General features: G+C 46.0%; 1 protein-coding gene across 1 annotated transcript; it reads right to left on the reverse strand.

The window, feature by feature from the left end:
- Nucleotides 1-1,516: 1,516 nt before the first annotated feature.
- On the reverse strand, nt 1,517-15,424 carry dnajc1 (DnaJ (Hsp40) homolog, subfamily C, member 1). The gene is made up of 12 exons (XM_079216489.1): nt 15,256-15,424; nt 13,742-13,843; nt 13,526-13,572; nt 11,576-11,741; nt 11,400-11,497; nt 11,227-11,320; nt 10,569-10,653; nt 8,274-8,437; nt 5,513-5,632; nt 5,144-5,192; nt 3,897-4,291; nt 1,517-1,916 (listed from the first exon to the last, which is right to left on the reverse strand). The coding sequence occupies exons 1-12, from the start codon at nt 15,412-15,414 to the stop codon at nt 1,848-1,850; spliced, it is 1,548 nt and encodes a 515-aa protein (XP_079072615.1). The 5' UTR covers nt 15,415-15,424; the 3' UTR covers nt 1,517-1,847.
- Between the last annotated feature and the right edge of the window lie 930 nt (nt 15,425-16,354).

Genomic DNA, 16,354 nt, shown 5'->3' on the forward strand with positions numbered 1-16,354 from the left:
TCCTGATTAAGAGATATCATTGTGTGTTTAGTGGTGGTGACCAACACATCCTGATTAGGAGATATCATGTTTTGGACAGAAACTCTGACTTGAATTTGTTCGCATCACATTTGTCACTGAACTGCTAACAAGTCAATACTGAAGACAGGTTGTCTCATGACCAGCATGCATCTGGACCAACAGGTAACCTCTCCTCCGAAACTCACTCGCACCACCAACCCGTCCCATCATAACACACTGACTTATTACCCTGAACAACAGGGATGAACTTTTTCTTTTGACATAAATCAGTGTTTCATTATAGAAGAGGAATATGACCTTCACTGTATTGACTGAACTAAAGTAAATGTAACAAGAATGTATGAGCAATGTCAGCAGGACATCTGGGTCGGCTTTCAGCTGTGTTTGAATGATTATTATTTCATTGTGAATATTCTGATATTTTATATATTTCAATAGAGTTACTACATTAACGTGCCATCGTTCTCTTTTTATCGTGTTTTTAACAGTTTTGAAAACAATGTGTTAGCATTTAACACAAAGTGTTGTTCAGGTTGTCGTCATTGAATGTGTTTTATGTGAAAGCAAAGAAGTTCTGACTGATAAAAACTGTAATAATAAAGTTGCTTATGGAAATATAACATCTGCCTTTTTAGTCTTTGATTCACTGGAAGCAACCCTTATGGGGGCACACTGGGACTGGACCTTGGGGGGGGGGCACTGTGACTGGGTCTTAGGGGAGGGGGCACTGGAACTTAGGGTGGGGGGGGGCACTGGGACTGGACCTTGCGGGGGACACTGGGACTAGGCCTTAGGGGGAGTGGGGGACACTGGGACTAGGCCTTAGGGGGACACACACTGGGCCCTTGGGGGGGGGGAGGGGCAGTGGGACTGGACCCTTATGGGGTGGGGGGCACTGGGACTGGAACCTTATGGGGGCACACTGGGACTGGACCTTAGCGGAGGGACACTGGGACTAGGCGTTGGGTGGGGGGGGACATACTGGAGCAGAGAAGCTGCTGCTGCTGCTGCTGCTGCTGCTGCTAGCGCAGGGAAGCTGCTGCTAGAGCAGTGAAGCTGCTGCTGCTGGAGCAGTGAAGCTGCTGGAGCAGTGAAGCTGCTGCTGCTGCTGGAGCAGTGAAGCTGCTGCTGCTGCTGGAGCAGTGAAGCTGCTGGAGCAGTGAAGCTGCTGCTGCTGCTGCTGGAGCAGTGAAGCTGCTGCTGCTGCTGCTGGAGCAGTGAAGCTGCTGGAGCAGTGAAGCTGCTGCTGCTGCTGGAGCAGTGAAGCTGCTGGAGCAGTGAAGCTGCTGCTGCTGCTGGAGCAGGGAAGCTGCTGCTAGAGCAGTGAAGCTGCTGCTGGACTTATCTCAGATAAGCATGATAAACATGCATTACATTATTTGACTAGAATCAGCAGCATACCCGTTATAATGTGTTGATTGTAGATATAATCACTATACAAGAAAATAGATCATGTATAAACATTTAAATGACAATGAAACAAAGCGCATGAGATAATAAATACTTTTTATTGAGTAGTTGAACAGGTTGATTGACAGCATGCTGTATGGAGTAAGGCACATGAAGCTATGAGGTCAGAGGTCAGGTGGGTTCAAACTAATTTCCTGCTTCCTTTGACACATCAATTATAAAACACCTGAGAAGGTGAGACGCCACGTAACAAACAAAACTAATTCTGTCCAATCGGGAGGGAGCTCACCTGGAGAGAGAAATAAAACATTGCTGACATTTGACATGTCACATGGTCGGTCACCCGCCAGGTGGCGCACCCGTCAGGAGGTCAGCGGTCACAGCAGGAGGAGGCGACGTCAGGTCGTTACCTTTAATCAGCTTTTAGCCTGTTTCTTCTTCTGAACGAGCTCCGCTAACATTTTATAACGAATCATACACTCCTCCTGAAAAATAAACGACAGAAACAATACATCAGTTCAATATATACAAACATACATAACAATCCATACATATACACACACACACACACACACACACACACACACACACACACACCAAGGTCTTTCATGTTAATGCTACAGGACAGCGCTGGTGAACATTACTAATGACCCTCTACATCCCATAAAGGACTCGTCTCCGTTCTCGTCAAACACCTCGACCTGAGCGTTGACCTCCAGGGTCGACCTCGTCCCCAGTCCTGTTCCATGTTCATGGACAGGACTTCAGACGATGTGGTCCCGTTGGCTCCTTAAGAACCAGACTCCAGCAGGACCGGGGTCGGGATGAGAGCCAGAACCTCCAGGTCAGAGTTTATGGTTCTGCCGGAAAACCGTGGATTGCAACCTCGGGTTAGGAGAGAGTCACTGCTCCAACTAACTGGGGGTTCACCAGTGAGTGTCAAATGCAGAGAGACACTTCCAGTAGTCAATATAATCCCACAAGCAAGCGGGCAGATAATATACGCTGCCTACTCCAAGCGAAGGAGTTCAAGTATCTCTGGGTCTTGTTCACGAGTGAGGGTAAGGTGGAGCGGGAGACGGACAGGCGGATCAGTGCGGCTGCAGCAGTAAAACAGGAGCTGTACCAGAGATCTTGGTGAAGAGGAGCTGAGCCGAAAGGAGAAGCGCTCAGTTTACTGGTCGGTCTACCTTCCAACCCTCACCTATGGTCACGAACTCTGGGTCAAAACCCAAAGAACGAGGTCTCGGATACAAGCGGCCAAAATGAGTTTCCTCTGTAGGACTGTTACGCCCGGCTTAGGGGAGCCTGAGCGTAACATACGGACGGGTCTCCCCACCTCCCAAATTAGGACCAATGCTGCAGAGGTAAGGTACAATGACAATTTATTTTTCACCCGGCGTCATAAATTCTTCAGGGTGAGCCTGGCCAAAAAATAACAAACAAAACCATCTGTGGCTGTAATCTAACTTCCCTAGCCCACAAAAGAAACATAGAAAGTACAGATGTCTTACCTATCTCCCTACCCAAAAACAGGAGAAAACATGGTTAAACAAAAAAGGCTTCTTACCACTACCAACACCCTTTCTAAACCCCACCACCCAAGAATCCCTGTTGTGCAGCATGGCCCAGTTGGAAGCTAGAGAGAGCGACGGCCTCCCCAGGTTAGGGTTAGGGTTAGGGTTAGTCACCTGCAGGAACAAAGAGCACGGCCTAACATATCACCCGCCCCCCCCCGCCTCAGGCAGGGAGGTGAACAGCATTTCGGGATTTTTTCCCCTACATTCATAACAAGGACTCAGCCTTAGAGATAGAGTAAGGAGATGAGTTTCCTCTGTAGGACTCAGCCTTAGAGATAGAGTAAGGAGATGAGTTTCCTCTGTAGGACTCAGCCTTAGAGATAGAGTAAGGAGATGAGTTTCCTCTGTAGGACTCAGCCTTAGAGATAGAGTAAGGAGATGACCCTAAAGGAAAGCCTGCCTCCAGGTAGAGTCTAAGATGACCCTAAAGGAAAGCCTGCCTCAGGTAGAGTCTAAGATGACCCTAAAGGAAAGCCTGCCTCAGGTAGAGTCTAAGATGACCCTAAAGGAAAGCCTGCCTCAGGTAGAGTCTAAGATGACCCTAAAGGAAAGCCTGCCTCAGGTAGAGTCTAAGGTGACCCTAAAGGAAAGCCTGCCTCAGGTAGAGTCTAAGGTGACCCTAAAGGAAAGCCTGCCTCAGGTAGAGTCTAAGGTGACCCTAAAGGAAAGCCTGCCTCAGGTAGAGTCTAAGGTGACCCTAAAGGAAAGCCTGCCTCAGGTAGAGTCTAAGATGACCCTAAAGGAAAGCCTGCCTCAGGTAGAGTCTAAGGTGACCCTAAAGGAAAGCCTGCCTCAGGTAGAGTCTAAGGTGACCCTAAAGGAAAGCCTGCCTCAGGTAGAGTCTAAGATGGCCCTAAAGGAAAGCCTGCCTCCACGTAGTCTCACCTTGGTCTTCCCAGGGACCACCTTGGCGATGCGATCCCAGCGCTCTGCTGTTCCTCTGGGGAACTGTTGCAGAGCGAGTTCCAGCAGTTTCTGTTGGTTCTGCGTCCAGACGGTGGGGTCCGCCTTCTCTCTGTTCTCCTGAGGCTCCGCCTCCTCCTCTTCCTCCTCCTCCACTGCCGCTGTAGGGTCAAAGTCTCTCTGGCGATGGCCTCTGACCTTCACCTCGTCTGCTGCTGCTGACTTCCTGTTCCTCCTCCTGACAGATGGAGCTGCTTCGTCTTCTTCCTCCTCTTCCTCCTCCTCATAGAACCCTCTCTGAGTCATCAGCCGGTCAGAAACAGGAAATAGCCTCACAGGAAGAGGAGCTCCCTTCAGATCCGACAGCTTCACCAGACCTAAAACACAGACCGCAAGATTAACTAGACCCGACGGTAGAACCTCAGGTGAACATGATAATGACAACAGAACCTGATACTGACAGTAGAACCTCAGGTGGACATGATACTGACAACAGAACCGGATACTGACAACAGAACCTGATACTGACAGTAGAACCTCAGGTGGACCTGATACTGACAGTTGAACCCGATACTGACAGTAGAACCGGATACTGACAGTAGAACCCGATACTGACAACAGAACCCGATACTGACAGTAGAACCTGATACTGACAGTAGAACCTCAGGTGGACCTGATACTGACAGTAGAACCTGATACTGACAGTAGAACCGGATACTGACAGTAGAACCCGATACTGACAACAGAACCCGATACTGACAGTAGAACCTGATACTGACAGTAGAACCTCAGGTGGACCTGATACTGACAGTAGAACCCGATACTGACAACAGAACCCGATACTGACAGTAGAACCTGATACTGACAGTAGAACCTCAGGTGGACATGATACTGACAGTAGAACCTGATACTGACAGTAGAACCTCAGGTGGACCTGATACTGACAGTTGAACCCGATACTGACAGTAGAACCGGATACTGACAGTAGAACCTGATACTGACAGTAGAACCTCAGGTGGACATGATACTGACAGTAGAACCTGATACTGACAGTAGAACCTCAGGTGGACCTGATACTGACAGTTGAACCCGATACTGACAGTAGAACCGGATACTGACAGTAGAACCCGATACTGACAGTAGAACCCGATACTGACAGTAGAACCTGATACTGACAGTAGAACCTCAGGTGGACATGATACTGACAGTAGAACCTCAGTTGAGTTTACCTGAGGTGTGGCTCACGTTGTTCTTCACCTGTTTGACTTTAGTTGTCACCTGTTGAAGAGAACAGATTCAGTCAGTTTCTTATGTTTTGGAACAGTCATCATTTAATATTTGTTCTGTCAGAGTACGATGTTTCTTCAGCGGCTCCCATCAAAACAGAAAACAATAAAAAAACTCCTATTCTGTTCTGATTAGCACATTGGATCCTGTTAACTGAAACCTAGTCCCGGTAGACTCCGGAGCTGTGGTACGGTTACGGCCTCATGCAGCTCAATCAGAACCTGAACCCAACAGATTCTGACCCCCTCTATGGGACCGGATATCCATCTCAACCATTCAAACTGGGTTTAAACCAGTATGAACAGGCTTACATCAGACACCGATCTTCCAAGTTCATGAGCAATCTTCTCCCAACGACCCGGAGATCCTCCAGGGAATTTACCCATCAACCTGCTGAGGAGGCTGAGCTCGTCGTCCGTCCAGTCTGCAGCCTGAGGACATAAAGAGACAGTGACATCATCTGCAGTGTTTCCCCTACCGTTTTAATAGGTGGGCGGGGCACCCCCATGAAAAAAAACACTGCCCCCCTGTAATGTTTTAGAACACCAGATATCAGAAGTCATTTAAGGTGCTCTTTCCTATAGAACAGGTCTACACCTTGTTCTGTTATTAAAGAAACTAAACGGCCGTATGTTATTCACATCTACACGACAGGTTGTAGATACATGGTCGCGTCTACTTCTCTGCTCTCTCTGTCGCGTACGGCGGAGTTCCGCCCCGATGTACACAGGTGAGACACAGCAGACAGAGAGAGAGAGAGAGCGGCGAAAAATATGTTGCGTGCTTTTCACACCGGGATTTGCTGCTTTACGCTGTCACTATTTTAAGCTATCAGCGCGATTACATCAGACGCGACTTTTAAAAGTGCAGCCGCTTCAAAAACGCCTTGGCAAAAACCCCCGGTTCAAAGCAGCCCGGTGGGCCTGTGGAGCGGCTGCGTGCGCAACCGCAGTGACACGGCTCGTTCGTTAGAGCTGCTCTCGCCTGGGATCCAGACGAGAGCAGCGGCCGCAGCAGGAGGTGTTGTCAAACTGTGGTCAAGTCGGACAGTTTTAGGCTGCCTTCAAAGTAAACACAGGAAGTCACAGAAAAAATGACTTCCTGTTAATTCCGAACTTTTGTCTACTTGTAGTTTACAGATCACGTTTGGATTTATTCATACGTGTTTGTAAATATATATTTATGTAGAAATGTGTGTGTTGCTGCATCCTTTGTTCTTTTAATGTCTGCCTGTGAAATACATTACTACTGGTTTAGATTTGTTATATAAATGCAAGTGTATAAACAACCACACAAGATATGTTTTCAGATTAAACATGAGATGAATAGTCAACAATTCAGTGTTAAGTATTACAATTACCAGAGGTGTCAAAAGTATTCACATTCATTACTCAAGTAGAAGTATAGATACTAGGGTTTAAAAATACTTCTGTAAAAGTTGAAGTATCAACTCAAGCTTTTTACTTAAGTAAAAGTACTGGTTTAAAAACTACTTAAAAGTATAAAAGTAAAAGTAATGTAAGGGGAATGTTTTTTTTCCATTAAGGACAAACTCTTAAGCCGCATCTCAGGGGCCTATAGTGCACTACCCCACCTCCCCCAAACAATCATTTTTATGAAGGCCATAATGACTATAATGTTTTAAAATGTTATGTTGAAAAATGTGGGATGCACTAGGCTGCCCGTTTCAGCTGCATATATGCCCATTTAAAATGATCACATTTTATTACAATGCAAATACATTAAAGTACCATATGTGTACTGAGCATTAACATGCGTTTCATGGAGCGAAAGACATGATAACTAGTTGCCTATAAGTATTGTAATAGTGCAAAATAGGCGGCGGCGGTGACTCCGACACAAACACTTAAAGCTGTGGTTCTCAAACTTTTTCTGTAAATAACATAATTGTGTGACTCATCTGTGCTTTTATAAATAACAGAATAAAGAAAATTGCAATCACTTTCAAGTAAATCAGATTGCCCCATCAGACAATGTTTTGTGTAAGTTCTATCTGTGCAAAAGATTACTCATATTTAGTTACTACTAAATAGCTCATTGTGGAAAACAATAAGCTTTTAATTTTTTTTGCCAAACAAAACAGAATGAGTGCAGATATGTGAGCCATCAGGTTGTATCAGTATTAGTGGAGCAGTGAGCTGCTTTCCTCGACACATATGTTATAAACGGGGTTGTAGATTTGATACGGCCTCTCTCAACTCTCTCAACTCTCTCTGTGTGTGTGTGTGTGTGTGTGTGTGTGTGTGTGTGTGTGTGTGTGTGTGTGTGTGTGTGTGTGTGTGTGCTCAGCGCTCACCTGTGTGCGCGCACACGTATCTGTGGGCAACGGGGCGGAGAGGTTTTGTGTGTGTTTTTGAACGATGACGAGCCGGAGTGAAAACAAACCAAAATGAAATAGTAACGAGGCTATTTTTAAATGTAGGGAGTAGAAAGTACAGATATTTGCGTGAAAATGTAAGGAGTAGAAGTAAAAAGTCGTCTGAAAAATAAATACTCCAGTAAAGTATAGATACCCAAAATTTCTACTTAAGTAAGGTAACAAAGTATTTGTACTTCGTTACTTGACACCTCTGACAATTACACATAAAAAAGAATTTCATCATCTCGAACGAGCCTACTGATGATCTGTGCGACTCCACGCCTTGTGCTTAAAAGTTAGAAAATAGCCAATTGTTTTCCACAATAAGATATTTACTAGTAACTCAATATTAGTTATTTTTTGATTAACTTTATTTTAATTTTTAAAACAGTGATAGCACTTTTCTTTTTTTTGTCTGATGGAGCGATCTGTTTACTTGAAAGAGATTGCAATGCTCTTTATTCTATTGTTTATAAAAGCACAGATGGAGTCACTAGTACTGTGAGGTACCACTATGTAGTATGCCCCCCCATGAAGCTGTAAACCTAGGGGAAACACTGATCTGTCACACCTGTAGACTGAACCTCTGATGACATGTATGAGATCAGTGATTAGAACATGTGTGCTCCATCAGATGTTCTGTTTTAGTCTCATGAGAAGACCAGACCCAACCCATCAGAGTAATATCAGACCTTCTTCTTTGCAGCTCCACGGTCCTGCAGCCAGTCATCCATCTGGTCTTCAATCTCCTCGATGGACGTGGCCTGGTCGTAACCCTGGCAAGTCAGGTTCTCTGACGGCAGCTCATAAACAGGAAACTCCACCTTCGGCTTCTTGACCTTTGGCCTCTTCTCTTCTGAACAGACAATGGACAGGAAGTTAAATTACACATCTCAAGAGTTTTCACAGGATATACAACCAAACATCGTCGGGTGACGGAGCCGAGTCTGGATCAGTCCGAGACATTGATCATATATCTGTGACTTTACAGTCTAAAACAGGGGTGTCAAACTCATTTTAGTGAAGGGGCCGCATGCTGCCCATTTTGATCTCAAGTGGGCCGGACCAGTCAAATCATAATAACAATATTTATTTAGGTATTTGCATGATAAACCCTATTTTAAAAGGTATTTCTACAATAAACTAGAAACATAAAGACCAAAAATGCAGACATCAGCCCACTGTTTAACTGCCTGGGCTCTCCTCTGCAGATTCCCTTGCTGTTGAGCAATATGTGTAGTAATGTCAGACAACAAAACAGTTGCGACTGTGGTTCAATGGTTTGCATGCCTGACTTTCAAGCAGAGGATCAGTGGTTTGAGTCCTAGTTTTTTTTTTTCCCCCTTCTATTTTAAGAATTAGCCAGCGGGCCGGACTAGACCCCCTGGTGGGCCGGACCCGGCCCGTATGTTTGACACCCCTGGTCTAAAAAGGTATAATATGCAGCAGTTCCCATTAAAACAACTGAGGTAAAGGCAACCCCTCTACCCTAAAAACAACTGAGGTAAAGGCAACCCCTCTACCCTAAAAACAACTGAGGTAAAGGCAACCCCTCTACCCTAAAAACAACTGAGGTAAAGGCAACCCCTCTACCCTAAAAACAACTGAGGTAAAGGCAACCCCTCTACTCTACTCTAGTAGGGACCCCCAGCCAGTAAGCAGGGTGTGCAGCCAGATCCCATTCCCGGGTCCTCAGATACCACGTCAGATACCAAGGCACCCTTTAGCACCTGGATGCGCCTGGATGACACCCTTTAGTTCCTGGATGCGCCTGGATGACACCCTTTAGTGCCTGGATGACACCCTTTAGTGCAGAGGTGAGCAAACCTTGGCCCTTGGCTCAGGGGCCACATTGAAAGAAAAAAAATTGACAGACGGGCCGGGCCAGTATCAGATGGAGAGTGTTTGTGTGAACCTGTCACGGGAGGACAATGTTTAGGACCCAAATGCAGACCACATGAGAGTATGAGTATCTGGTAAAACAGATTATTGGAGCCAAAGGAAAGGTGGGGAGCCTGTGGTCCCCCATATTTTGCTGACTCTTTAAATTGGCTGCCAACCTCTTAGTTAGGGTTAGGGGGTTAGTAGTACTTCTGTCGTTGACTGTTGGCTAGCATAGTTAGCATGCTTGGCGGAAAAGTGGCGGCTTTGAATAATGAGTAATGCTTCTAAAGTTAACGCTTTACGACATAATTAAAAAGGATTCTGACCGCTAAGAAGTGGAGTTTTTCAGTGGTTTGTGGTGTCGCCCTTGTCTGTGGGATCAGGGTGGAATGGACCAGCAGCACAGCAAGTGTTGTGTGTGCGCTCTAGTTCAGCAGAACTCGGCAGGCAGCGGTCCGCACGGCACGTAAAAACTGCTGTAACGCCTCTCTGTTCCCGACTTGACTTTCCCAAAGCACAATGATGGCAACAGACCAGCATCAATGTTTCTTAATGATTATTTATTGCACAGCGCTCTTTTAGGCTTTTCATGTGTGTGAACGGAGAAGCGCTACAGCGGTCTTTACTATAACTTATAATTATTTCAAATAAAAAAAAAAAACATTAAAAAATAAATAAATAATGTTTTAATGTTATAATACTCGGCGGGCCGGGCGCTAAAGGGTGTCATCCAGGCACTAAAGCAGAGGTGCTTTAGTGCCCCTTTAGCACCCTTTAGCGCCTGGATGCGCCTGGATGGCACCCTTTAGCGCCTGGATGGCACCCTTTTAGCGGTGCCAAGAACGGTGGATCTGGTGTGCGCTGCCTTTGTCAATAGAGTTTACAGTCATGGTTCAGACTACAGAGCCTCCAGGTTTACATACATATAAACATTAAAGTAAATATAGGTGCAACTCAAACCGTTCTGCACATTATTGGTTGATATCTAAATTCGTGGTGTGGAAGCTCACATTCTGTGTGAAAGCATTAAAGACAAAAACAGTTTGAAAAAACATGAAAAGAAATGGAAGCTGCTTGAAGCAAATTATGTAAAAAGTATTTACTTATTACAACTTCCTGTTCAGCTTCAGCTTCTTCCCTCTGCTGCTGTTTCATCTGCTGGTAGTCCTCATAGTACTGCTTTACCTCCTAAAACAGAGAAACTCCAGTTTACAAATCAAAAATCAACCTGGAAATAATCTGGATCTGCTTCACACACCCACTTTAACCATAAAAGGTCATTAAAGAGAGTGTTAAAATGGCCAATGAAAAAAAACAGCAAATTAAATGAAAAATGACCGGTGTACCTTCAGTATGGCTCCACGTGATACTACGCCTACCAAACTTCATCTAGCTGGAAGTATTCAAGACATTTCTTCACAACCGAGCCAAGACCCATAAAATGATGCACCAGTTCTGATGCAACATTCTGCTGGAAGGACGTACATTTAAAACATACTATTGACTTGTTAACTTGCTAAATTGCTTTTGTCTTTTCTGTTTTCACGGTCCACACCGGTTCTATCCATCCTGGTTTGGGCTCATCCGTCATCTGTGAAGCACTTTAAACTCTACTAAGCTGAATGAAAGGTGCTATACTAATACACTTCTGCTTCATCACATTCTTCATTGATGGCAAAAAGGTGAAATCTGACTGTTAGGCTGTAGCTCATTTGTGGCAGGTTTTTGATGGACAGATAAAGAGATGGACAGGTAGAGTACCTGGATGGTCTGTGGCAGGTTTTTGATGGACAGGTAAAGCCAGATGCTCAGCTTCAGAGGGAGGATGTCCTGCCAGTGTGGCCGATCCTGAACTCTGAAACAAAAAACACACAAACAATAACAAAAACATACAAACCAAATAAACAGTTAGTCTAGTGATGTCATAGCTGTACCTGTCGGTGCGATCTTGGCCAATACACCTGAGCTCCTCTGCAGGTCTGGAGCTCAGCTTCTTCTTCTTCTCTTTCTTCTTCTTACTCAGCAACTCGTCCTGGACACATGGGGATAGTAATCACATCACATGGCCAGGCCAACTGTGATTGGGGGAATGAGTGCTGCTGTGTCTCACCAGCTGTTTCTCCAGGTATATGGACCAAATGACAGCGTAGTGGCCCACAGTGAGGATGAGGAAGAGGAGGAAGGCCAGCTCTGCATTACTCATCTTCCTCACGCGTCTGTAGTAGAACACTGGCTGCCGCCAATCAGGAAGCCCGTTGACCAGGATATCATCATACCTGCAAAACATGCACATTATATGTATATAGAACTAACTACAAACACCATAGCTAAAGAGGTCTAAAGAGGTCTACGGACTAGCTGCAAAGGTCTAAAGAGGTCTACGGACTAGCTACAGAGGTCTACGGACTAGCTACAGGGGTCTAAAGAGGTCTAAGGACTAGCTGCAAAGGTCTAAAGAGGTCTACGGACTAGCTAAAGAGGTCTACAGACTAGCTACAGGGGTCTAAAGAGGTCTAAGGACTAGCTGCAGAAGTCTCAAGACTATCCGCAAAGGTCTAAAGAAGTCTAAGGACGAGCTGTAGAGGTCTAAAGAGGTCTAATGACTAGCTACAGAGGCCCAAAGACTAGCTGCAAAGGCCTAAAGAGGTCTAAGGACTAGCTACAGAGGCCTAAAGACTAGCTGCAAAGGCCTTAAGCGGTCTAAGGACTAGCTACAGATATTTGAGGAGGTCTAATGACTAGCTACAGAGGTCTAAGGACTAGCTACAGAGGTCTGAGGAGGTCTAAGGACTAGCTACAGAGGTCTAAGGACTAGCTGCAGAGACTTGAGGAGGTCTAATGACTAGCTACAGAGGTCTAAGGACTAGCTACAGAGGTCTGAGGAGGTCTAAGGACTAGCTACAGAGGTCTAAGAACTAGCTGCAGAGGTCTAAGGACTAGCTGCAGAGGTCTAAGGACTAGCTGCAGAGGTCTAAGGACTAGCTGCAGAGGTCTAAGGACTAGCTGCAGAGGCCTAAAGAGGTCTGAGGACTAGCTCCAGAGGTCTGAGGAGGTCTAACCCTAGCTACAGAGGTCTAAGGACTAGCTACAGAGGTCTGAGGACTAGCTACAGAGGTCTGAGGAGGTCTAAGGACTAGCTACAGAGGTCTGAGGACTAGCTACAGAGGACTAAGGACTAGTTACAGAGGTCTAAGGACTAGCTACAGAGGTCTAAGGAGGTCTAAGGACTAGCTACAGAGGTCTAAGGACTAGCTACAGGGGTCTAAGGAGGTCTAAGGACTAGCTACAGAGGTCTAAGGAGGTCTAAGGACTAGCTACAGAGGTCTAAGGAGGTCTAAGGACTAGCTACAGAGGTCTGAGGACTAGCTACAGAGGTCTGAGGACTAGCTACAGAGGTCTGAGGAGGTCTAATGCCGTGTTCACACTAAAACAGTTGCGAATTTTCGCAACGCCACTTCGCCTATATCGCGCCGCAGGTGAAATATTCGCTCTGTGGTTAATCCGTTTTTTCGCAACCGTCGCTGGGGAAAGGGGGCGGGGCTTATCTCTGTCTTGAAAACATTTACTATTTCCTTCATCCACCAGGTAAATAACCACTAGTTCTGCTTTATACTTGTTGAGGAAGTCCCACACACGTCGGGACATCAACCGCCCCGTGTCTGGGTTCATAACATTATCCGTAGTCGCACACAGCTCGACTCCTCCAGGACGAGTGTCTGAATGAAGCCGCTTCCAGCGCTCCTTCAGGACCAGCAGTTTCATTCAGTAACGGCGGTGATGCCGGGCGGAGCTTCTCAACGCTGATTGGCTTTCGCAACTCTGTGTCATGCGAATTATTCGCTGGAGTTGAAATATTTGAACGCCGGCGAAAAAGCAGCGTTGCGACGCCGTTTCGCTTCTATCGCGACGCTCGGCGAAAAATCCGCTTTTTCGCAACCTAACGCGGCTGTGCATTGACTTAACATGTAATCTGGACGCGCGAATATTTCGCAACTGTTTTGGTGTGAACAGGGCATAAGGACTAGCTACAGAGGTCTGGATGCAGAACAGTGAGACTCACTTGCTTCGTCTCTCCTCGTCCTTCAGGACTTCATAAATGGCCACCAGCTAAAAAACAAAGACAAAGACTGAATCCTCGTAGTTCTGTTTTGATGCTTCAGAAACATCAATGTTACTGACAGCAGTAGTTTGGACCTTGGCTGCAACACTTTGTAGATGTATGTTACTTAGTGATACTCCTGATCAACATCATTGAGAAGAAGAGAATGGGTCTCACTTGTCTGAACTGAGTTTCAGCATTTTCATCTTTGTTCTTGTCAGGATGCAGAGAAAGAGACAGCCGTCTATACGCCTTCTTTATGTCCACTGCTGCAGCATCCTGAGAGAGAGAGAGACAGGCAGTTAGACAGGCAGAGAGAGAGGCAGTTAGACATACATGCAGAGAGAGAGAGAGATATGCCGTGTTCACACCAAAACAGTTGCGAAATATTCGCGCGTCCAGATTACATGTTAAGTCAATGCACAGACGCGTTAGGTTGCGAAAAAGCGGATTTTCCGCCGGCCGTCACGATAGAGGTGAAACGGCGTTGCAAATATTCGCAACTCCGCTTTTCCGCTTTTTCGCCGGAGTTCAAATATTTCAACTCCAGCGAATAATTCGCATGACGCGGAGTTGCGAAAGCCAATCAGCGTTGAGAAGCTCCGCCCGGCATCACCGCCGTTACTGAATGAAACTGCTGGTCCTGAAGGAGCGCTGGAAGCGGCTTCACTCACACACTCGTCCTGGAGGAGTCGGAGCTGTGTGCGACTACGGATAATGTTATGAACCCAGACACGGGGCGGTTGATGTCCCGACGTGTGTGGGACTTCCTCAACAAGTATAAAGCAGAACTAGTGGTTATTTACCTGGTGGATGAAGGAAATAGTAAATGTTTTCAAGACACAGAGATAAGCCCTGCCCCCTTTCCCCAGTGATGGTTGCGAAAAAACGGATTAACCACAGAGCGAATTTTTCACCTGCGGCGCAATATAGGCGAAGTGGCGTTGCGAAAATTCGCAACTGTTTTGGTGTGAACACGACATAAGACAGGCAGAGAGAGAGACAGTTGGGAAGTGTCTTCATCCGTTTGTTTTTCAGCAGAACCATTTCAACAAACAGAGTCAGTCTCTACTTTGTGTACCTACAGTCTCTACTTTGTGTACCTACAGTCACTCTTCACCAACTGCATGGCCCAGTGCATGATGGGAAAAACCTGGCTGCTGATTGGCTCTTGGATTTGACAACGGACATGTTTTGGAGAACTTTGTCTGTGTTGTTGTAATATTTAAACAATCCAGGCTTAAAAATTACAAGTACACAGAAACATGTTGGTATTTGTTGTCAGATCTGAGAGCCAATCAGCTTGTGTGGAGATAATAATAATAATAAAGCTTATTTATACAAAGTGTTTCACATAAAAAGAACAAAGGAAGCTGATAAACACACATTTCTACATAAATATGTATTTACAAACACATGAATAAATCAGAACGAGGTCTGTAAACTACAAGCAGCCTACAGATCTAACCGGAAGTCACTGTTTCTGTGACTTCCGGTGTATTGCTCCGCCCCCTGCAGGAGACACGCGTCTCAAATCTACAACTACATCCGGGTTCCCAGATGTTAGCCTGCGCTAACCGTTAGCTGCCAGTCTAAATGGTGAACTGGGACCAGATGCTAACTAGCTTAGCATCCCTGTGCACGTGGCGACCTCAGCTAGGTGCTCGTAACCATGGAGACCGTAAGCAGACCTGGTCCACGGACAGGAACTGGTAGAAGTTCTGCGGGAACTCCTCTACCAGGTCCAGCAGCTCCAGATCCGCGTCCCAGGCCGCCAGAGGGGGGACCGCCGAGACCAGCAAGGCCAGAGCCAGCAGCAGGGACCCGCACGGACTCGCACAGACCGCCATCACGCAAACCCGCGAGACCGCTGAGAGACGATCCAGATGTCGACGAGCAGCGCAGAGACCCCGGAAGTACTGTCGGGCACATCCGGGTCCCGTAGCCCTGTCAAAATAAAAGCCCACGGCTTGGCTGCGGTGGAATAGTCGGAATATTACCTCCTAACGTCCTTTCCTAACCACCTTTTAGTCAGAATATCGCCTCTTAACGTCCTTTCCTAACCACTTTTTAGTCCGAATATGACCTCCTAACGTCCTTTCCTAACCACCTTGAGAATATTACCTCTTAATGTCCTTTCCTAACCACCTTTAGTCAGAATATTACCTCCTAACGTCCTTTCCTAAACACTTTTATAATATTACCTCTTAACATCCTTTCCAAACCACCTTTTAGTCAGAATATTACCTCCTAACGTCCTTTCCTAACCACTTGTAGTCAGAATATTACCTCCTAACGTGACGCAATGTGACATTAAACACGCAGTTGCCATGGAAGCATGGAGACGTAAACAAAGAGGCATGTGATGAAATACCTTTAAACTACAACATTGCAGATTAAAGATGGAACATAAAAACACATGCAAGCAGAATTTATATATATATAATAATTATTTACATTCATCAAACATTTCATTTTGACAAAACGAGTAAATAGATAATTTAAAATGACTGATGAAGAAGAAGAAGACTACCTCACAGGCAGACCACAGTTTGTCAGAATGGGCCGTGTGCTGTCTGGGACGGTGGTCAGTGATGTTGGAGCCCCACAGGGAACTGTTCTGTCTCCCTTCCTGTTCACCCTGTACACCACGGACTTCCAGTACAACACAGAGTCATGCCATCTGCAGAAGTTCTCTGATGACTCTGCAGTGGTCGGGTGTATTAGGGATGGACGGGAGGAGGAGTACAGGGCAGTGGTGAGTGACTTTGTGAAGTGGGCCGGTGAGAA

This window comes from Taurulus bubalis (assembly GCF_910589615.1).
Source record: "Taurulus bubalis genome assembly, chromosome: 4".
In the NCBI taxonomy this organism is placed as follows: domain Eukaryota; kingdom Metazoa; phylum Chordata; class Actinopteri; order Perciformes; family Cottidae; genus Taurulus; species Taurulus bubalis.

What these genes read in the sequence shown, in the direction of transcription:
- dnajc1 (XM_079216489.1), bottom strand. Translation starts at nt 15,414, where the DNA reads ATGGCGGTCTGTGCGAGTCCGTGCGGGTCCCTGCTGCTGGCTCTGGCC. An exon ending in TTGGAAGATCGGTGTCTGAT is followed by an intron (nt 5,193 to 5,512) that starts GTAAGCCTGTTC and finishes TCTCTTCAACAG; the next exon opens with GTGACAACTAAAGTCAAACA. An exon ending in CAACGTGAGCCACACCTCAG is followed by an intron (nt 4,292 to 5,143) that starts GTAAACTCAACT and finishes TCTGTGTTTTAG; the next exon opens with GTCTGGTGAAGCTGTCGGAT.